Below are 22,230 nucleotides of genomic sequence, written 5' to 3' on the forward strand. Positions count from 1 at the left end.
CCTCAGTGTGTCCTGTTCTGCCCCCCCCGTGTCCCTCAGTGTGTCCTGTTCTGCCCCCCCCCGTGTCCCTCAGTGTGTCCTGTTCTGCCCCCCCGTGTCCCTCAGTGTGTTCTGTTCTGCCCCCCCCCGTGTCCCTCAGTGTGTCCTGTTCTGCCCCCCGTGTCCCTCAGTGTGTTCTGTTCTGCCCCCCCGTGTCCCTCAGTGTGTCCTGTTCTGCCCCCCCGTGTCCCTCAGTGTGTCCTGTTCTGCCCCCCCGTGCCCCTCAGTGTGTCCTGTTCTGCCCCCCCGTGCCCCTCAGTGTGTCCTGTTCTGCCCCCCAGTGCCCCTCAGTGTGTCCTGTTCTGCCCCCCCGTGTCCCTCAGTGTGTCCTGTTCTGCCCCCCCCGTGTCCCTCAGTGTGTCCTGTTCTGCCCCCCGTGTCCCTCAGTGTGTTCTGTTCTGCCCCCCCCGTGTCCCTCAGTGTGTCCTGTTCTGCCCACCCGTGCCCCTCAGTGTGTCCTGTTCTGCCCCCCCGTGTCCCTCAGTGTGTTCTGTTCTGCCCCCCGTGTCCCTCAGTGTGTCCTGTTCTGCCCCCCGTGTCCCTCAGTGTGTCCTGTTCTGCCCCCCGTGTCCCTCAGTGTGTCCTGTTCTGCCCCCCCGTGTCCCTCAGTGTGTCCTGTTCTGCCCCCCGTGTCCCTCAGTGTGTTCTGTTCTGCCCCCCCCGTGTCCCTCAGTGTGTCCTGTTCTGCCCACCCGTGCCCCTCAGTGTGTCCTGTTCTGCCCACCCGTGCCCCTCAGTGTGTCCTGTTCTGCCCCCCCGTGTCCCTCAGTGTGTCCTGTTCTGCCCACCCGTGCCCCTCAGTGTGTTCTGTTCTGCCCCCCGTGTCCCTCAGTGTGTCCTGTTCTGCCCCCCCCGTGCCCCTCAGTGTGTCCTGTTCTGCCCCCCCGTGTCCCTCAGTGTGTCCTGTTCTGCCCCCCGTGTCCCTCAGTGTGTCCTGTTCTGCCCCCCCCGTGCCCCTCAGTGTGTCCTGTTCTGCCCCCCCCGTGTCCCTCAGTGTGTCCTGTTCTGCCCCCCCGTGTCCCTCAGTGTGTCCTGTTCTGCCCCCCCCCGTGCCCCTCAGTGTGTCCTGTTCTGCCCCCCCCGTGCCCCTCAGTGTGTCCTGTTCTGCCCCCCCGTGTCCCTCAGTGTGTCCTGTTCTGCCCCCCCGTGTCCCTCAGTGTGTCCTGTTCTGCCCCCCCGTGTCCCTCAGTGTGTCCTGATCTGCCCCCCCCGTGTCCCTCAGTGTGTCCTGTTCTGCCCCCCCCCGTGCCCCTCAGTGTGTTCTGTTCTGCCCCCCCCCGTGTCCCTCAGTGTGTTCTGTTCTGCCCCCCCCCCGTGTCCCTCAGTGTGTTCTGTTCTGCCCCCCCCGTGTCCCTCAGTGTGTCCTGTTCTGCCCCCCCCCGTGTCCCTCAGTGTGTCCTGTTCTGCCCCCCCCGTGCCCCTCAGTGTGTCCTGTTCTGCCCCCCCCGTGCCCCTCAGTGTGTCCTGTTCTGCCCCCCCCCGTGCCCCTCAGTGTGTCCTGTTCTGCCCCCCCCGTGCCCCTCAGTGTGTCCTGTTCTGCCCCCCCCGTGCCCCTCAGTGTGTCCTGTTCTGCCCCCCCGTGTCCCTCAGTGTGTCCTGTTCTGCCCCCCCGTGTCCCTCAGTGTGTCCTGTTCTGCCCCCCCCGTGTCCCTCAGTGTGTCCTGTTCTGCCCCCCCCGTGTCCCTCAGTGTGTCCTGTTCTGCCCCCCCCCGTGTCCCTCAGTGTGTCCTGTTCTGCCCCCCCGTGTCCCTCAGTGTGTCCTGTTCTGCCCCCCCGTGTCCCTCAGTGTGTCCTGTTCTGCCCCCCCCGTGTCCCTCAGTGTGTCCTGTTCTGCCCCCCCCGTGTCCCTCAGTGTGTCCTGTTCTGCCCCCCCCCGTGTCCCTCAGTGTGTCCTGTTCTGCCCCCCCGTGCCCCTCAGTGTGTCCTGTTCTGCCCCCCCCCGTGCCCCTCAGTGTGTCCTGTTCTGCCCCCCCCGTGCCCCTCAGTGTGTCCTGTTCTGCCCCCCCGTGTCCCTCAGTGTGTCCTGTTCTGCCCCCCCCGTGTCCCTCAGTGTGTCCTGTTCTGCCCCCCCGTGTCCCTCAGTGTGTCCTGATCTGCCCCCCCCGTGTCCCTCAGTGTGTCCTGTTCTGCCCCCCCCCGTGTCCCTCAGTGTGTCCTGTTCTGCTGCCCCCCCCCGTGTCCCTCAGTGTGTCCTGTTCTGCCCCCCCGTGTCCCTCAGTGTGTCCTGTTCTGCCCCCCCGTGTCCCTCAGTGTTCCTGTTCTGCCCCCCCGTGTCCCTCAGTGTGTCCTGTTCTGCCCCCCCGTGTCCCTCAGTGTGTCCTGTTCTGCCCCCCCCCGTGTCCCTCAGTGTGTCCTGTTCTGCCCCCCCGTGTCCCTCAGTGTGTCCTGTTCTGCCCCCCCCGTGTCCCTCAGTGTGTCCTGTTCTGCCCCCCCTCGTGTCCCTCAGTGTGTCCTGTTCTGCCCCCCCTCGTGCCCCTCAGTGTGTTCTGTTCTGCCCCCCGTGCCCCTCAGTGTGTTCTGTTCTGCCCCCCGTGTCCCTCAGTGTGTTCTGTTCTGCCCCCCCCCCCCGTGTCCCTCAGTGTGTCCTGTTCTGCCCCCCCCGTGTCCCTCAGTGTGTCCTGTTCTGCCCCCCCGTGTCCCTCAGTGTGTCCTGTTCTGCCCCCCCCCCGTGCCCCTCAGTGTGTCCTGTTCTGCCCCCCCGTGCCCCTCAGTGTGTCCTGTTCTGCCCCCCCCGTGCCCCTCAGTGTGTCCTGTTCTGCCCCCCCCCGTGCCCCTCAGTGTGTCCTGTTCTGCCCCCCCGTGCCCCTCAGTGTGTCCTGTTCTGCCCCCCCGTGTCCCTCAGTGTGTCCTGTTCTGCCCCCCCCGTGTCCCTCAGTGTGTCCTGTTCTGCCCCCCCCCGTGTCCCTCAGTGTGTCCTGTTCTGCCCCCCCGTGTCCCTCAGTGTGTCTGTTCTGCCCCCCCCCGTGTCCCTCAGTGTGTCCTGTTCTGCCCCCCCGTGTCCCTCAGTGTGTCCTGTTCTGCCCCCCGTGTCCCTCAGTGTGTTCTGTTCTGCCCCCCGTGTCCCTCAGTGTGTCCTGTTCTGCCCCCCCGTGTCCCTCAGTGTGTCCTGTTCTGCCCCCCCGTGCCCCTCAGTGTGTCCTGTTCTGCCCCCCCGTGCCCCTCAGTGTGTCCTGTTCTGCCCCCCAGTGCCCCTCAGTGTGTCCTGTTCTGCCCCCCGTGTCCCTCAGTGTGTCCTGTTCTGCCCCCCCGTGTCCCTCAGTGTGTCCTGTTCTGCCCCCCGTGTCCCTCAGTGTGTCTGTTCTGCCCCCCCCGTGTCCCTCAGTGTGTCCTGTTCTGCCCACCCGTGCCCCTCAGTGTGTCCTGTTCTGCCCCCCCCGTGTCCCTCAGTGTGTTCTGTTCTGCCCCCCGTGTCCCTCAGTGTGTCCTGTTCTGCCCCCCCGTGTCCCTCAGTGTGTCCTGTTCTGCCCCCCGTGTCCCTCAGTGTGTCCTGTTCTGCCCCCCGTGTCCCTCAGTGTGTCCTGTTCTGCCCCCCCGTGTCCCTCAGTGTGTTCTGTTCTGCCCCCCCCGTGTCCCTCAGTGTGTCCTGTTCTGCCCCCCCCGTGCCCCTCAGTGTGTCCTGTTCTGCCCCACCCGTGCCCCTCAGTGTGTCCTGTTCTGCCCCCCCGTGTCCCTCAGTGTGTCCTGTTCTGCCCACCCGTGCCCCTCAGTGTGTTCTGTTCTGCCCCCCGTGTCCCTCAGTGTGTCCTGTTCTGCCCCCCCCGTGCCCCTCAGTGTGTCCTGTTCTGCCCCCCCCGTGTCCCTCAGTGTGTCCTGTTCTGCCCCCCCGTGTCCCTCAGTGTGTCCTGTTCTGCCCCCCCCGTGCCCCTCAGTGTGTCCTGTTCTGCCCCCCCCGTGTCCCTCAGTGTGTCCTGTTCTGCCCCCCCCGTGTCCCTCAGTGTGTCCTGTTCTGCCCCCCCCCGTGTCCCTCAGTGTGTCCTGTTCTGCCCCCCCCGTGTCCCTCAGTGTGTCCTGTTCTGCCCCCCGTGTCCCTCAGTGTGTCCTGTTCTGCCCCCCCCGTGCCCCTCAGTGTGTCCTGTTCTGCCCCCCCCGTGTCCCTCAGTGTGTCCTGTTCTGCCCCCCGTGTCCCTCAGTGTGTCCTGTTCTGCCCCCCCGTGCCCCTCAGTGTGTCCTGTTCTGCCCCCCCCGTGTCCCTCAGTGTGTCCTGTTCTGCCCCCCCCGTGTCCCTCAGTGTGTCCTGTTCTGCCCCCCCCGTGTCCCTCAGTGTGTCCTGTTCTGCCCCCCCCGTGTCCCTCAGTGTGTCCTGTTCTGCCCCCCCCCGTGTCCCTCAGTGTGTCCTGTTCTGCCCCCCCGTGTCCCTCAGTGTGTTCTGTTCTGCCCCCCCCGTGTCCCTCAGTGTGTCCTGTTCTGCCCCCCCCGTGTCCCTCAGTGTGTTCTGTTCTGCCCCCCCGTGTCCCTCAGTGTGTCCTGTTCTGCCCCCCGTGTCCCTCAGTGTGTCCTGTTCTGCCCCCCCGTGCCCCTCAGTGTGTCCTGTTCTGCCCCCCCGTGCCCCTCAGTGTGTCCTGTTCTGCCCCCCCCGTGTCCCTCAGTGTGTCCTGTTCTGCCCCCCGTGTCCCTCAGTGTGTCCTGTTCTGCCCCCCCGTGTCCCTCAGTGTGTCCTGTTCTGCCCCCCGTGCCCCTCAGTGTGTTCTGTTCTGCCCCCCCGTGCCCCTCAGTGTGTCCTGTTCTGCCCCCCCCGTGCCCCTCAGTGTGTCCTGTTCTGCCCCCCCGTGCCCCTCAGTGTGTTCTGTTCTGCCCCCCCGTGCCCCTCAGTGTGTCCTGTTCTGCCCCCCCGTGCCCCTCAGTGTGTCCTGTTCTGCCCCCCCGTGCCCCTCAGTGTGTCCTGTTCTGCCCCCCCCGTGTCCCTCAGTGTGTTCTGTTCTGCCCCCCCGTGTCCCTCAGTGTGTCCTGTTCTGCCCCCCGTGCCCCTCAGTGTGTCCTGTTCTGCCCCCCCCGTGCCCCTCAGTGTGTCCTGTTCTGCCCCCCCCGTGCCCCTCAGTGTGTCCTGTTCTGCCCCCCGTGCCCCTCAGTGTGTCCTGTTCTGCCCCCCCCGTGCCCCTCAGTGTGTTCTGTTCTGCCCCCCCGTGTCCCTCAGTGTGTCCTGTTCTGCCCCCCCGTGCCCCTCAGTGTGTCCTGTTCTGCCCCCCCGTGTCCCTCAGTGTGTTCTGTTCTGCCCCCCGTGTCCCTCAGTGTGTCCTGTTCTGCCCCCCCGTGCCCCTCAGTGTGTCCTGTTCTGCCCCCCCGTGTCCCTCAGTGTGTCCTGTTCTGCCCCCCCCCGTGTCCCTCAGTGTGTCCTGTTCTGCCCCCCCGTGTCCCTCAGTGTGTCCTGTTCTGCCCCCCCGTGTCCCTCAGTGTGTCCTGTTCTGCCCCCCGTGTCCCTCAGTGTGTCCTGTTCTGCCCCCCCCGTGCCCCTCAGTGTGTCCTGTTCTGCCCCCCCCGTGCCCCTCAGTGTGTCCTGTTCTGCCCACCCGTGCCCCTCAGTGTGTTCTGTTCTGCCCCCCGTGTCCCTCAGTGTGTCCTGTTCTGCCCCCCCGTGTCCCTCAGTGTGTCCTGTTCTGCCCCCCCGTGCCCTCAGTGTGTCCTGTTCTGCCCCCCCGTGTCCCTCAGTGTGTCCTGTTCTGCCCCCCCCGTGTCCCTCAGTGTGTCCTGTTCTGCCCCCCCGTGTCCCTCAGTGTGTCCTGTTCTGCCCCCCCGTGTCCCTCAGTGTGTCCTGTTCTGCCCCCCCGTGTCCCTCAGTGTGTCCTGTTCTGCCCCCCCCCGTGTCCCTCAGTGTGTCCTGTTCTGCCCCCCCCCGTGTCCCTCAGTGTGTCCTGTTCTGCCCCCCCCCGTGTCCCTCAGTGTGTCCTGTTCTGCCCCCCCCGTGTCCCTCAGTGTGTCCTGTTCTGCCCCCCCCGTGTCCCTCAGTGTGTCCTGTTCTGCCCCCCCGTGTCCCTCAGTGTGTCCTGTTCTGCCCCCCCGTGTCCCTCAGTGTGTCCTGTTCTGCCCCCCCCCGTGTCCCTCAGTGTGTCCTGTTCTGCCCCCCCCGTGTCCCTCAGTGTGTTCCTGTTCTGCCCCCCCCGTGTCCCTCAGTGTGTCCTGTTCTGCCCCCCCGTGTCCCTCAGTGTGTCCTGTTCTGCCCCCCCGTGTCCCTCAGTGTGTCCTGTTCTGCCCCCCCCGTGTCCCTCAGTGTGTCCTGTTCTGGCCCCCCCCCGTGTCCCTCAGTGTGTCCTGTTCTGCCCCCCCCGTGTCCCTCAGTGTGTCCTGTTCTGCCCCCCCCGTGTCCCTCAGTGTGTCCTGTTCTGCCCCCCCCGTGTCCCTCAGTGTGTCCTGTTCTGCCCCCCCCGTGTCCCTCAGTGTGTCCTGTTCTGCCCCCCCCGTGTCCCTCAGTGTGTCCTGTTCTGCCCCCCCCGTGCCCCTCAGTGTGTCCTGTTCTGCCCCCCCCGTGTCCCTCAGTGTGTCCTGTTCTGCCCCCCCCCGTGTCCCTCAGTGTGTCCTGTTCTGCCCCCCCCCGTGTCCCTCAGTGTGTCCTGTTCTGCCCCCCCGTGTCCCTCAGTGTGTCCTGTTCTGCCCCCCCGTGCCCCTCAGTGTGTCCTGTTCTGCCCCCCCGTGCCCCTCAGTGTGTCCTGTTCTGCCCCCCCCCGTGTCCCTCAGTGTGTCCTGTTCTGCCCCCCCCCGTGTCCCTCAGTGTGTCTTGTTCTGCCCCCCCCCGTGTCCCTCAGTGTGTCCTGTTCTGCCCCCCCGTGCCCCTCAGTGTGTCCTGTTCTGCCCCCCCCCGTGTCCCTCAGTGTGTCCTGTTCTGCCCCCCGTGTCCCTCAGTGTGTCCTGTTCTGCCCCCCCCGTGTCCCTCAGTGTGTCCTGTTCTGCCCCCCCGTGCCCCTCAGTGTGTCCTGTTCTGCCCCCCCCGTGCCCCTCAGTGTGTCCTGTTCTGCCCCCCCCCCGTGTCCCTCAGTGTGTCCTGTTCTGCCCCCCCGTGCCCCTCAGTGTGTCCTGTTCTGCCCCCCCCGTGTCCCTCAGTGTGTCCTTTTCTGCCCCCCGTGTCCCTCAGTGTGTCCTGTTCTGCCCCCCGTGTCCCTCAGTGTGTCCTGTTCTGGCCCCCCCCGTGTCCCTCAGTGTGTCCTGTTCTGCCCCCCGTGTCCCTCAGTGTGTCCTGTTCTGCCCCCCCCGTGTCCCTCAGTGTGTCCTGTTCTGCCCCCCGTGCCCCTCAGTGTGTTCTGTTCTGCCCCCCGTGCCCCTCAGTGTGTCCTGTTCTGCCCCCCCGTGTCCCTCAGTGTGTCCTGTTCTGCCCCCCCCGTGTCCCTCAGTGTGTTCTGTTCTGCCCCCCGTGCCCCTCAGTGTGTCCTGTTCTGCCCCCCCGTGCCCCTCAGTGTGTCCTGTTCTGCCCCCCCCGTGCCCCTCAGTGTGTCCTGTTCTGCCCCCCGTGTCCCTCAGTGTGTCCTGTTCTGCCCCCCCGTGCCCCTCAGTGTGTCCTGTTCTGCCCCCCCGTGCCCCTCAGTGTGTCCTGTTCTGCCCCCCGTGTCCCTCAGTGTGTCCTGTTCTGCCCCCCCCGTGTCCCTCAGTGTGTCCTGTTCTGCCCCCCGTGTCCCTCAGTGTGTCCTGTTCTGCCCCCCCGTGTCCCTCAGTGTGTCCTGTTCTGCCCCCCGTGCCCCTCAGTGTGTTCTGTTCTGCCCCCCGTGCCCCTCAGTGTGTCCTGTTCTGCCCCCCCGTGTCCCTCAGTGTGTCCTGTTCTGCCCCCCCGTGTCCCTCAGTGTGTTCTGTTCTGCCCCCCGTGCCCCTCAGTGTGTCCTGTTCTGCCCCCCGTGCCCCTCAGTGTGTCCTGTTCTGCCCCCCCGTGCCCCTCAGTGTGTCCTGTTCTGCCCCCCGTGCCCCTCAGTGTGTTCTGTTCTGCCCCCCCGTGCCCCTCAGTGTGTCCTGTTCTGCCCCCCGTGCCCCTCAGTGTGTCCTGTTCTGCCCCCCCGTGCCCCTCAGTGTGTCCTGTTCTGCCCCCCGTGCCCCTCAGTGTGTCCTGTTCTGCCCCCCCGTGTCCCTCAGTGTGTCCTGTTCTGCCCCCCCCGTGTCCCTCAGTGTGTCCTGTTCTGCCCCCCCGTGTCCCTCAGTGTGTCCTGTTCTGCCCCCCCGTGTCCCTCAGTGTGTCCTGTTCTGCCCCCCCCGTGTCCCTCAGTGTGTCTTGTTCTGCCCCCCCCCGTGTCCCTCAGTGTGTCCTGTTCTGCCCCCCCGTGTCCCTCAGTGTGTCCTGTTCTGCCCCCCCCCGTGTCCCTCAGTGTGTCTTGTTCTGCCCCCCCGTGTCCCTCAGTGTGTCCTGTTCTGCCCCCCCGTGTCCCTCAGTGTGTCCTGTTCTGCCCCCCCCGTGCCCCTCAGTGTGTCCTGTTCTGCCCCCCCGTGTCCCTCAGTGTGTCCTGTTCTGCCCCCCCCGTGTCCCTCAGTGTGTCCTGTTCTGCCCCCCGTGTCCCTCAGTGTGTCCTGTTCTGCCCCCCCGTGTCCCTCAGTGTGTCCTGTTCTGCCCCCCGTGTCCCTCAGTGTGTCCTGTTCTGCCCCCCCCGTGTCCCTCAGTGTGTCCTGTTCTGCCCCCCCGTGCCCCTCAGTGTGTCCTGTTCTGCCCCCCCGTGTCCCTCAGTGTGTCCTGTTCTGCCCCCCCCCGTGTCCCTCAGTGTGTCTTGTTCTGCCCCCCCCCGTGTCCCTCAGTGTGTCCTGTTCTGCCCCCCCGTGTCCCTCAGTGTGTCCTGTTCTGCCCCCCCGTGTCCCTCAGTGTGTCCTGTTCTGCCCCCCCGTGTCCCTCAGTGTGTCCTGTTCTGCCCCCCCGTGTCCCTCAGTGTGTCCTGTTCTGCCCCCCCCCGTGTCCCTCAGTGTGTCCTGTTCTGCCCCCCCGTGTCCCTCAGTGTGTCCTGTTCTGCCCCCCCCCGTGCCCCTCAGTGTGTCCTGTTCTGCCCCCCCGTGCCCCTCAGTGTGTCCTGTTCTGGCCCCCCCCCGTGTCCCTCAGTGTGTCCTGTTCTGCCCCCCCGTGCCCCTCAGTGTGTCCTGTTCTGCCCCCCCCCCGTGTCCCTCAGTGTGTTCTGTTCTGCCCCCCCGTGTCCCTCAGTGTGTCCTGTTCTGCCCCCCCGTGTCCCTCAGTGTGTCCTGTTCTGCCCCCCCGTGTCCCTCAGTGTGTCCTGTTCTGCCCCCCCGTGCCCCTCAGTGTGTCCTGTTCTGCCCCCCCCCGTGTCCCTCAGTGTGTCCTGTTCTGCCCCCCCGTGTCCCTCAGTGTGTCCTGTTCTGCCCCCCCGTGCCCCTCAGTGTGTCCTGTTCTGCCCCCCCCCGTGCCCCTCAGTGTGTCCTGTTCTGCCCCCCCCGTGTCCCTCAGTGTGTCCTGTTCTGGCCCCCCCCCGTGCCCCTCAGTGTGTTCTGTTCTGCCCCCCGTGTCCCTCAGTGTGTCCTGTTCTGCCCCCCCCGTGCCCCTCAGTGTGTCCTGTTCTGCCCCCCCGTGTCCCTCAGTGTGTCCTGTTCTGCCCCCCCGTGCCCCTCAGTGTGTCCTGTTCTGCCCCCCCGTGCCCCTCAGTGTGTTCTGTTCTGCCCCCCGTGCCCCTCAGTGTGTCCTGTTCTGCCCCCCCGTGTCCCTCAGTGTGTCCTGTTCTGCCCCCCCCCGTGTCCCTCAGTGTGTCCTGTTCTGCCCCCCCCCGTGTCCCTCAGTGTGTCCTGTTCTGCCCCCCCCCCGTGCCCCTCAGTGTGTTCTGTTCTGCCCCCCCCCGTGTCCCTCAGTGTGTCCTGTTCTGCCCCCCCCGTGTCCCTCAGTGTGTCCTGTTCTGCCCCCCCGTGTCCCTCAGTGTGTCCTGTTCTGCCCCCCGTGTCCCTCAGTGTGTCCTGTTCTGCCCCCCCGTGTCCCTCAGTGTGTCCTGTTCTGCCCCCCCCGTGTCCCTCAGTGTGTCCTGTTCTGCCCCCCCGTGTCCCTCAGTGTGTCCTGTTCTGCCCCCCCGTGTCCCTCAGTGTGTTCTGTTCTGTCCCCCCGTGTCCCTCAGTGTGTCCTGTTCTGCCCCCCCGTGTCCCTCAGTGTGTCCTGTTCTGCCCCCCGTGTCCCTCAGTGTGTCCTGTTCTGCCCCCCCGTGTCCCTCAGTGTGTCCTGTTCTGCCCCCCCCCCGTGTCCCTCAGTGTGTCCTGTTCTGCCCCCCCGTGTCCCTCAGTGTGTCCTGTTCTGCCCCCCCGTGTCCCTCAGTGTGTTCTGTTCTGTCCCCCCGTGTCCCTCAGTGTGTCCTGTTCTGCCCCCCCGTGTCCCTCAGTGTGTTCTGTTCTGTCCCCCCCGTGTCCCTCAGTGTGTCCTGTTCTGCCCCCCCCCCGTGTCCCTCAGTGTGTTCTGTTCTGTCCCCCCCCCGTGTCCCTCAGTGTGTCCTGTTCTGCCCCCCCGTGCCCCTCAGTGTGTTCTGTTCTGCCCCCCCGTGTCCCTCAGTGTGTCCTGTTCTGCCCCCCCGTGTCCCTCAGTGTGTCCTGTTCTGCCCCCCCCCGTGTCCCTCAGTGTGTCCTGTTCTGCCCCCCCCCGTGCCCCTCAGTGTGTTCTGTTCTGCCCCCCCCGTGTCCCTCAGTGTGTCCTGTTCTGCCCCCCCGTGTCCCTCAGTGTGTCCTGTTCTGCCCCCCCCCGTGTCCCTCAGTGTGTCCTGTTCTGCCCCCCCCCGTGCCCCTCAGTGTGTCCTGTTCTGCCCCCCCCGTGTCCCTCAGTGTGTCCTGTTCTGCCCCCCGTGTCCCTCAGTGTGTCCTGTTCTGCCCCCCCGTGTCCCTCAGTGTGTCCTGTTCTGCCCCCCCCGTGTCCCTCAGTGTGTTCTGTTCTGCCCCCCCGTGCCCCTCAGTGTGTCCTGTTCTGCCCCCCCCGTGTCCCTCAGTGTGTCCTGTTCTGCCCCCCCGTGTCCCTCAGTGTGTCCTGTTCTGCCCCCCCGTGTCCCTCAGTGTGTCCTGTTCTGCCCCCCCGTGTCCCTCAGTGTGTTCTGTTCTGTCCCCCCCGTGTCCCTCAGTGTGTCCTGTTCTGCCCCCCCGTGCCCCTCAGTGTTCTACTCAGCTCACTCTGGCCCTACCCAGCTGAGTCTGACCGGAAAACTACAAGAGAAGTCTGTGAATTTCTGTTTTTTCCTCAAGTCCAGCCCTTCCACGGAGCATAGCCAACTGACTGCCCCAACCCCAGCCCTGCTCACTACACAGCAGCTCCTTGGCCTGTTCAGCTGATGCTGGGGACCCCAGACTGACTGACACGCAGACGGATATATGAGGTAGCATGTGGCAAGCACTGTGGTTTAAAGGCATGACCTGCTCAAATCCATCCCCAGACTGGTCTCTAATGTAGCCATTGTCTCTATGCTTTTATGGTACCTCACAAAGCCCTTCTCATTTTCCTTGAATCCCACAGTCCTATGAGGCAGGCAAGAGTGGTTTCATCCCAAATTTACTAAACAGGAAGCAGGAGCCCAGAAAGGTTGTGTGGTTCCTTCAAGCCCACACATAGAAGTGCAGAAACTGAGGTCAGATGGGGGCTGAGGGGAGAAAAGTAGGGAGAGAGAGAAAGGAAGGGAGGGAGGGGAAAGAGAAACAGAATGGAAGGGGAGGGGAGGAAAAGAAGGAAAGGAGAGGAGAGGAGAGGAGAGGAGAGGGGAGGGGAGGGGAGGGGAGGGGAGGGGAGGGGAGGGGAGGGGAGGGGAGGGGAGGGGAGGACAGGGGAGGGGAGGAGAGGAGAGGGGAGGGGAGGGGAGGGGAGGGGAGGGGAGGGGAGGGGAGGCGAAGCTTGAAGAGGGTAAAGTCTATGAAAGCACCCTTACTCCTCCCCTGACCACTCAGGCCCTCCCCCAGCATGTGGCGACAGCTACACCAACCCAGAGCTCTCCTCCAACCCAAGCACACAAGTCACCCTCACAAGTGGGACGTGCAGGAACCACCCCTCCCCTGTGACCTTTCTGATGCTCCCACAGCAAACCCAGGTCCAGACCAAGCTGTAATACGGGCGGTGCTGTAGGTGTCTGCCTTAACATTTTCATATTATTATCTGTCTAGGTCAAGTGTACTCATTTACATCCTTCCCAAGAACCTAGAGGCAATTTTTTTCCTGCCTTTCCCCTCCAACCTGGGCATAGGAGGCGCTATTCTCCCCCAGGCCCACCTTTCCTGTTCTTTCCAAATGCAGCCCCATCATCAACCTAGAGAGACCCACAGACAGGACTGGATCACAGGATGCCTTCTAGCTTATAAACAGGAAAGAAGAGTGTACACACTCACATATGTCCTGATGTGTAGGAACTAAGGCTAGTCCTGAGGTAGAAGAAGTTGGCCTGGAATGGAGACAAGGCTCCCTGAATCACAGCCACACGAAACTCCTTCCCACAATCACTACCCACCTTCTTCTGACTGAAGTCAAGCTTTGTTTTGACTAACTTTTGTAAAATGTAATGTGATTAAATCTTATTTTCAATGAAGTACAATTATTATCATAGCAGAGCTATTTTTATTTAAGAAAACACAATTGGGGGCTGGAGGAATGACTTAGCCATTAATGTGCTTGCCTGCAAAGCCAAAGAACCCAGGTTCAACTCCTCAGGACCCACGTAAGCCAGATGCACAAGGTGGCGCAGTGGCTGGAAACCCTGGTGCACCCATTCTCTCTCCTCCCTCTCTGTCTCAAGTGAATAAATATTTTTTAAAAGAAAAAAGAATGGGGCTGGGGATGAAGCTCAGCAGCAATGCGAGTGCTTTGCATGTCCAAGGCCCTGGGGTTGATCCCCAGCACTGAAAACAACAACAACAACAAAATAAAAGGTCAAAGGGAGAAAAGAAGGGTGGAGAGAAGAGAGGAACGAGAGAAGAAGGGAGATGAAATGAAAGAAGAAAGGCAGGAAAATATTTAAAGAATAAAAACTTGAAAGTGTCAGGAGGGAGGGAGGGAATTACCATGGGATATTTTTTTATAATCGTGGAAAATGTTAATAAAAATTTAAAAATTAAAAAAAAAACTTGTAGTCAAAAACCTTAAATTTGTTGGGCATGGTAGTACATGCTTTTAATCCCAGCACTTGTAAGGCAGAGAGGTAGGAGGACTGCCATGAGTTCAAGGCCACCCTGAGACTATATAGTAAATTCCAGGCCAACCTGGGCTACAGCAAGGCACTGCCTCAAAATAATAAATAAATAAACAAACAAACTTTAATTTCAAGCAGACAGAGGTTATGAGTAGAATAATTTTGTTTGTTTGTTTTTTTGGTTTTGTTTTGGTTTTTTGAGGTAGGGTCTCACTCTAGTTCAGGCTGACCTGGAATTCACTATGTATTCTCAGGGTGCCCTCAAACTCACAGCGATCCTCCTACCTCTGCCTCCCGAGTGCTGGGATTAAAGGCGTGTGCTACCACGCCCGGCTGAATAAAACTTTTTTTTTTTTTTTTTTTTTTTTTTTGGTTTTTCGAGGTAGGGTCTCACTCTAGCCCAGGCTGACCTGGAATTCACTATGGTGTCTCAGGGTGGCCTCGAACTCACGGCGATCCTCCTACCTCTGCCTCCCAAGTGCTGGGATTAAAGGCGTGCGCCACCACGCCCGGCTTGAATAAAACTTTTTAATGGCAAAAAGAATGACATCCTGAGGACCTCTATATCATCTTCCAGGATGTCTATGAGCCTGCTACCACCCAAGAGGTCTGCCCTCATCCTAAAAGCAGCCCCAGACCCAGGCACCTCTCTCTTTGTGACAAAAGCCCTGGGGGAAACGAGTCAGCGGCTCAAGTGCAAGAGCCAAATCACTACAAGTGCTGAGAGCATGACAAGGCCTGCCTTTAGCCCACTGGACATGCACTGAGTCTCTTCCACGAAAAGTAAAATGTGAAGGACTTTTACCATTATTGACAGGCCTTAGAAAAGAAATTACCATGAACACCAAGCTGGATTGGACACTCATCATGAACACTCTGCTTCATCAAAGTTCTGGATTTAATGCCAAAACAGAAAGGTCCCCAAGAACTGGAAAATGGTCGGCTCAGCGAGCAGATCGAAGTCCTTTACCTTGAAGATGGTGTTCTCTTCCTCCTGCTGGGGGCTGTGCCGTGTGGCGTGCTTCCAGGGGATCTGGAAGCGTTTCGAGTCCCTGTGCAGCCAGATGAGGCCAGGGTAGAGGCCGCTGTCCACTTGGGCCACCAGCCAGGGCTTCAACCGGACTCGGCGAGGGTGGAGGGCCATGACCTGGTGGGAAGGAGTGAGAAATCAGGAGAGCAGGAGAATTAGGCTAGTTACTGGGAACTTCTCCCAGCCACTGTTCCCATGCACTAGAGCTACAGTTTCAGTAGATTACAGCAAAGAAACTGGATATGGGAATAAACTGAGCCAGGTGGGGAGGAAAAGGAGCAAGGTAAAAAGGGTTCTTTTGATCATTATTCCAAAGGCATTTATACTTCATGCTCTGGCCAAATCAGACTTATCATGCAAACAGATCACATTTCTTCCATTTAAGTCCTGGAGCAGGGAAATAAAAAGGTGATGTCATCCCGGCTGGAGCAGCACTTCCTCAAGGGGCTTTGCAAGAGAAAGGCAACTGCTCTTTTTAACCTCACCTCGGAAGAAGAAAAACGTTAGAGAAAGAGCAAGCATATGTGCCAGGAACTGAGCAAGATCTCCTCTCAAACAGAAGACAACCAAGAGCGTGTAAGAAAGTGTCAGTAAAAAGAGGCAGCATGAATGAGAGACACGGGTGAGTCCCTAACTCCAAAGTCCTCTCTCACCCATGAGCACCCAGTCGTCTTCCTTTCCTCTTGGCCACTGAAAGCTTCTAGAAAAGGGAATGCCAGCTGATCTCCAGTATGGGGGAAAGGCTGAGGAACAACAGGGACGAAAGCTTTGAGAATCTCTCCCGCCGCACCAGGTAAAGCTCTAGGAAGCACCGCAACGACCAGACCTCACGGTTGTCATGAGCAGAGCATGGCGCTGCTGAGCAGGCCTCTTCGCCGGCGTCTGTTTATCTCCCGAGCCTGGAAGGAACTGATTGGTTCCAGGCGCCAGGCTGGGTAAAGTCTGCAATTGATTCCCATAGAAACCCACGGGCACCGCAGATAAGGACAGCAGCCAGCACTCACCGCCAAAAACAAAGGGCTGCCCTGGTCAGGTACCAAAAGGAAAGTCACTCATTGGGAAAGCTGTCTGGGATGTGGTTGGCTTTAGGTTGCTTGGTGCCTTATTCCGTTGTTACTTAAGATAGAAATGGACATCTGGAGAAAGTAAGTCATTCAACAGATGTTTGTTCACCAGCACTGTGTGCCATGTGCTGTGTCCATGACTAAACACAGATGCTCAATGTTTTCAGCCCAGGTCCATCCATGAGGAAATCCACGCTGGAAATGTAACACCACCACCACCAGTGGCTGATTTTCACACCCAGAAAGCTCCCCATTTGGATCACCGTTCTGAATCCAAAGTAGTGAAGTCACCTGAAGGCTCCCTCTCAGAGAAGCCTAGCTAAGAAGTGACCCCTCACCCCACTTCTCTCCCAACCAGGTTCCCAACAAATGCAAAGAGCCCGAACTCAACTCAGTCTCTGGCACTTTAAGAACAAGGTAGGACCCACTCACAAATGAGCCTTCTGACCCAATTTCCAAGTCCTGAAACTGAAAGCTGCCCCTGGGAGTACAGCTCAGGAGGGCAGCTGAGCTTGGCATGAAGTTTCTAGTGGCTCCTGTTCTTGGTCTTGGTTTGCAGTGTTTTGTAGGGCAGCAAGTAAAGCTACAAAAGCAGGGAATACATGGGCATCTTATGAAAAGGGAACGCAAGAAGAATACGGAGTTCAGAGCCAACCCTGATTACACAGTAAGTTCACCACCTGACTCAAAAAATAAACAGGTCATGGAAGTTGTTAGTAAAAAAATATAATAAAAATAAATAAACAAACAGGGCAGGAGATATGGCTCAGAGGTTAAAGCACTTGCCTGCAACACGCTTAACAACACTGATTCAATCCCCAGTACCCATGTAAAGCCAGTTGCACAAAGTATTGCATGGGTCTGGAGGACCTGGCACACCCATTCTGTCTATCTACTCTCTCTGCTTACAAATAAATAAATAAATATATTTAAAAATAAATAAACAGGGCTGGAGAAATGGCTTAGTAGTTAAGGTGCTTGCCTGCAAAGTCAAAGGACTTCAGTTCAACTCTCCAGGACACGTTAGCCAGATGCACAAGGGGGCGCATGCATCTGGAGTTCACTTGCAGTGGCTGGAGGCTCTGGCATGCCCATTCTCTCTCTCTGCCTATTTCTGTATATCTCTCTCTCTCTCTCAAATTAATAAATAAAAATAAAATATTTAACAGGGCATGGTGGTACACGCCTTTAATCCCAGCACTAGGGAGGCAGAGGTAGGAGGATCACTGTGAGTTCAAGGCTACCCTAAGACTATATAGTGAATTCAGGTCAGCCTGAGCTAGAGTGAGACCCTACCTCGAAAAACCAAAAAATAAAATAAAATAAAATAGAATAAATGAATAAAAATAAAATATTTTAAAAATAAAAATAAATATAAAAAGAGAGATGGCTTGGTAGTTAAAGGCACTTGCTTGCAAAGTCTGAAGGCCAAGATTGAATCCCCAGGGCTGGAGAGACGACTTAGCAGTTAAGCACTTGCCTGTGAAGCCTAAGAACCCCAGTTCGAAGTGCGGTTCCCCAGGACCCACATTAGCCAGATGCGCAAGGGGGCGCACGCGTCTGGACTTCGTTTGCAGTGGCTGGAAGCCCTGGCGCGCCCATTCTCTATCTGTCTTTTTCTCTCCCTCTCTCTCTGATACTCTCAAATAAAAAAAAGAAAAAGAAAAAGATTGAATCCGCAGCACCTATGGAAAGCGAGATGCACAAAATGGTGCACACACGTGGAGTTTGTGGCAGCAAGAGGCCCTGGTACACCTATAATCTCATTTTCCCTCTTTCTCTCAAATAAATAAATATGTTAAAGATAAAGAAAGAGACTGCATATCTCCCAAGGGCTATTGGAAAGGGTTTGAGGCAGGGGAGGAAAAAAGAGAACAAGGAAACAGACAGCAAGCCTGTAGACCTGGTAAGGGGCTTGGAGCATTCTCAGTACAACACTGGTAAGTCCTGGGATGACCTGTCAGACTCATGAAATCCATCTCTCTCTCTCTCTCTTTCTCTCTTACTCTCTCTTTTTGGTACTTTGAGGTAGGGTCTCACTCTAGCCAAGGCTGACCTAGAATTCACTCTGTAGTTTCAGAGTGGCCTCAAACTCACGGCGATTCTCCTACATCTGCCTCTCAAGGGCTGGAATTAAAGGCGTGCGCCATCACGCCGGGCTGAGATCCATCTCTTGACTGACCATGGACTTGAAGGGCTTACCAGCTTATCCACATCCATCAAGAAAGAAACATGAGGGCTGGAGGGATGGATCAACAGTTAAGGTATTATCCTTTAAAGCCAAAGGACCCAGGTTCAATTCCCCAGGACCCAAATAAGCAACATGCACAAGGTGACACATGCATCTGGAGTTCATTTGCAGTGGCTGGAGGCCCTGGTGCACTCATTCTCTTTCTTTCTCTCTCTCTCTGCTGCTAACAAATGAATAAAAAATAAATAAAATTTTAAAAAATATATTTGGGCTGGAGAAATGGCTTAGCAGTTAAGCACTTGCCTGTGAAGCCTTAGACACCGGTTCGAGGCTCAATTCCCCAGGACCCATGCTAGCCCGATGCACAAGGGGGCACCCATTCTCTCCCCCCCTCTCCCTCCCTCCCTCCCCCCCCCCTCTCTCTCTCTCTATCTCTCTCTCTATCTATCTATCTGCCTCTTTCTCTCTCTCTCTGTTGCTCTCAAACAAATAAATAAAAATTTTAAAAAATTGCCCAGCATGGTGGCACATGCCTTTAATCTCAGCATTTGGGAGACAGAGGTAGGAGGATCACCGTGAGTTAGAGGCCACCTGAGACCACATAGTGATTTCCAGGACAGCTTGGGCTACAGCAAGACACTACCTCAATAAACAAACAAAAAACTTACATACATACATACACACACACACACACACACACACACACACACACATATACGTACATACACACACATGAGCTAGGTGTGGGGATGACTCCTTTAATCCCAGCACTCAGAAGGCAGAAGTATGAGGACTGCTGTGAGTTCGAGGCCAGCTTGAGACTACAGAGTGAATTCTAGGTCAGCCTGGAACTAGAGGGAGACCCTACCTCGAAAAACCAAAAAGAAAGAAAGAAACATGAAGGCATCAGCCCACAAGGATCTGCACCTCCAAAGGGAACAGGAATAGTCACCCACAAACATGGTGAGGAAGATGTGCTCCCCAGGTTTTCTGTGCTCAAGATGGAGCCACACGGAAGAGCCCCGCCTGCCCTCCTCGGCCCCAACCCTCCCTTCAGCCCTCCTCACTCCCAGTGCAGCCAAGGACCCCACTGCCATCTGCTCACTGAGTCTCTGAGAACCACCAGGGAGGGTCCGGGCATGGTGGCCCACGCCTGTAATTCCAGGACTTGGGAAGCAGAGGTAAGAGGATCTCTGTGAGTTTGAGGCCAGCCTCAGACTACATACTGAATTCTAGATCAGCCTGGGCTAGAGGGAGACACTATCTCAAAAAAACAAAAACAAGACAAGGAGGGAACTGTTGAAGACCACCAAGACGGGAGCAGGCTAGGCTAAATTGAATCCACTGGCTTCAGTGCACAGCAGTTATGAATAAACACCATCAGGAAGGTTTTACTGGACTGGGGGGATATTGACAATATGAAGTTAGAGGGTCACTGCTTTCCACAGGGATGGCTCAGCAGTGTCTCCGCTTTGTGACCCGGCACATATTGTACATAGGCACAGATACACAGGCATGAAGTATTCAGTGCACTGCATCTGTAAGAGCTGTCTGGTCTTCTTTCTTTCTTTCTTTCTTTCTTTTTTTTTTTTGGATGATGTTGTTTGATCAAGGTAGGGTCTCACTCTAGCCCAGCTAACCTGGAACTCACTCTGTAGTTTCAAGCTGGCCTCAAACTCACAGCAATACTCCTACCTCAGCATCTGAGTGCTGGGATTAAAGGTGCACTTTTTAAATATATTTTGTTTATTTATTATTTATCTGCAAGCACAGGGAGGAAGGAGAGGAAGAGAGAAAGGAAGGAAGAGAACACACATGCCAGGACCACCAGTTACTGCAAATGAACTCCAGATGCATGTGCCACTTTGTGCATCTGGCTTTACATGTGTACTGGGGATTGAACCCAGGTCAGAAGGCTTTGCAGGCAAGTACCTTAACTGCTGAGCCATCTCTCCAGCCCTCAGAGCATTTTTTTTAAACCACAGGGCAATAACATTTCTGATTAAAGACAGTAGCATAGCTGCACAGGCTTTTCAGGTTTAAGGGTACTTTTACTTGGTGTGTCAATTTCACCCTCAGGACCCTAGAAGTGACATCACTCGGGTTCATTCGCTGAGGCACAGGAAAGCTAAATGCTGTATCTTACCTCTGGGGTCAGGAGGGCTGGACCAAATCCTGCCACAGCACTAAGTCCCTTCCCTCGTCTACACACCAGAACCAAAAACAAGGACGCCAGGGCGCACCTGCCTCGTGAGCTGATAGGAGGCTGCCCAGTACCCTTTCTGGAACACTCCAAAGCAGTCTTTCCAAACCCCATCGCCCCTCAAACTAGCCGGCTCTCTGCTGCCCCCAACTCCAGGAAAATCCAAGCCCAGTGTCTCTGAGGAAGATGTCACCCTCCTGCTCATGGTAGCTGAGTGGAGGGGGCTCGCAGGCGCTCAGGACATGAACTGTCCTCTTTCTCACCTGCTCCAGGACCAGGCCCTTTCCAGCACCCTGCCACCTCTGCGGCCCCTGCTAGACCAGTTTCCAGGACCACTAGACCTCGAAGCTAGGAACTGTTCATGCCTTGCTCCCAGCCGTCTTCGGCAGGTAGCTCTTGCTGCCAGTCCCATTTTCCCTTTCTTCATCCAGGAAACTCAAGTATCACCCTAAGTGACCCGCCTTCCGCTCATGAGATTTCGTCCTACTTGGGGGATAATTTCTGGGCCTCTGGCCATATTCACGCACCCTTCCTTGTTGGGGGACTGCAGTTGGCGGTGACAAAAGTGCTGTCATGCATGACACACGCACGTCTAACCTCCGGTTTCACAAGTCCCTACCCAAGCACCTGGGCCTCTTCCTCCCCTGGCTGTACTCTTGATAATGAATAGGCTAGGGCCAGTGACCCCTGACCACCGAGGAAGCTCCCTGAAAAGCTTGGCACCCCAGGCCTCCTTCCCAGCCAGGCCTGGGAGACTTTCGCGGGCATCCACTCCGCCTACAGCCCCTTCAGGCAAGGAGGGCCTCAGCCCCAGAGCAGCCACGCCTGGCGCCTCCCTCCGCACCTCGCTGGACTACCTGGGACTCCGAGGGTGTCTCCCAGCCCCAGAGCGAGAGGCCTGGCTGCGCTAAAGACACAGGAAAGCAAAACAAACCTGCGAACGCCCTGGGTCGCCCTCTGCTCAATTTCCCAAAAGCCCCACCAGGACCAACAGCCTGCGGGCTCGGGAAATCCTCGCTGGATCCCAGCGACTGCGCAGGCTGGCCCACCCAGGAGAGTGGGGGTGGGGAGCGGGCGCCCGGGCTCCCTCCGTCGGGGAGATGGGCACAGGGGTGGCGGGGGGGGGGGGACAGAGGTGCACTCGGGGTGAGGTCGGGAGGGATCGCCCCGCAGCGGCCTGAGCAGGCGACCGGCCCCCGCCGGGTCTCCGCGCCTCTCTCCCCCCACAGCACCTCTCCGGGCCCAGCCCCACCCGCGAGCTGTCGCCCTCTCCGAAGGTGGCCAAGGAAGCTGGCGTGCCCACCTGGCCTCGGTGGCTCTCGAAGCAGGTGCACAGCGGAGATGGCCGTGGTCGCCGCTCCCCCGACGGCTCCGCGCGGCCCGCACCAGCCTCACCTGCCCGCCCAGGTGCGCCGAGCGCAGCGCCGCGCCCAGGACGCCGGGCCCGCGCCGCCGGCCACGCCCCGCGGTGGACACGCCCAGAGCGGCCACGCCCCGCGGTGGACACGCCCCCGCGCTCGGGATCGGCCCGCGGCGGGAAATCTGACCCTCCGCGTTCCGGGGCCGCGGTGCCCTGTCCTGGCCGGGCCCTGGGTGCTGGGGCCCGGGGACACTAGGAGGTCACGTCGCCGAGTGTATTGACTGGGGGGGCGGGGGGGGAGGTCCGTCCCACCACAGTGACCCTGCAGGGACCGTGGAGCGCAAGGGAGGGCCTGGAGCTTGGTGGATTTGGAAGGGACGCTGGGCCTGTCCTTGTGGCTTCCAGGACGGCAGTTCTGTCCGGACCCATGTGACCCGAAGCTACCACCGACTTTCCTCGATGAAACTTTCCGTTTTCAATCTCCCAAGGGTGGTGGATACAAACCCCGGCTTTATGAGACATACAGACCTGGGAAAGTCTCTTCAGTTTCCTGGCTTCCTTTTATCTGTAGAATGGATTATTAAAGGTGTTTGCAGCCAGGCGTGGTGGCACGCCTTTAATCCCAGCACTGGGGAGGCTGAGGTAGGAGGAGCTGTGAGTTTGAGCCCAACCAGTGACTACATAGTGAATTTCAGGTCAGCAAGGGCTAGAGACCCTATCTCGAAAAATCAAGAATTAAAAACAGGCCGGGCGCGTGATGCACACCTTTGATCCCAGCACTTGGGAGGCAAAGGTAGGAGGCCACCCTAAGACTACATAGTGAATTCCAGCTCAGCCTGAACCAGCGTGATTCAATCTGTTATTGGTATATGGATAAACAGCATTTCTGAAATCCAAGTCTTGTATACCTGAGGAGTGTCCTCCACCTTCCTAATCCATACAGCACATGGTGTGGACTCTGTACTCACAAGTGAGGCGAATTCCAGTAAGATGGAACCTGGGTGGGGCACTTGAGTTTGGGTGTCAAAGAAATGAGGAAGATGAGGAATGGAGGGCTGGGATAGTGTTTGCCTAGCATGGGCAGGGCTCTGGACTCTATCCTCAGCACTGCCAAAAGAAAAGATATTCTAGGGCTGGAAAGATGACCCAGTGGTTAAGGCACTTGCCTGCAAAGCCTAAGGACCCAGGTTTGATTCCCCAGGACTGACTCATGCAAGACCAGATGGAAAGGTGGCGCATGTGTCTGGAGTTCATTTGCAGTGGCTGGAGTCCTGATGTGTTCATTCTCTTTCTCTCTCTCAAATAAATAAAATAT

General features: G+C 58.5%; 1 protein-coding gene across 2 annotated transcripts in view; it reads right to left on the reverse strand.

Moving 5' to 3' along the window:
- The window catches only part of Irf6 (interferon regulatory factor 6), a 42,375-nt gene extending 21,408 nt beyond the window's left edge, over positions 1 to 20,967 (reverse strand). Inside the window, exons 1-2 of one of the 2 annotated variants that reach the window (XM_045142147.1) lie at positions 20,859 to 20,967; positions 14,038 to 14,214 (exon numbers count right to left, since the gene is read on the reverse strand). In XM_045142147.1, the coding sequence (XP_044998082.1) occupies positions 14,038 to 14,211 (174 nt within the window). In that variant the 5' untranslated portion in view covers positions 14,212 to 14,214; positions 20,859 to 20,967. Of the gene's footprint in view, positions 1 to 14,037; positions 14,215 to 20,489; positions 20,543 to 20,858 lie in introns of those variants that run through there. The other variant, XM_045142148.1, reaches the window with a different exon arrangement.
- Positions 20,968 to 22,230: the final 1,263 nt, after the last annotated feature.

This window comes from Jaculus jaculus, chromosome 1, assembly GCF_020740685.1.
Source record: "Jaculus jaculus isolate mJacJac1 chromosome 1, mJacJac1.mat.Y.cur, whole genome shotgun sequence".
Taxonomy (NCBI): Eukaryota; Metazoa; Chordata; class Mammalia; order Rodentia; family Dipodidae; genus Jaculus; species Jaculus jaculus.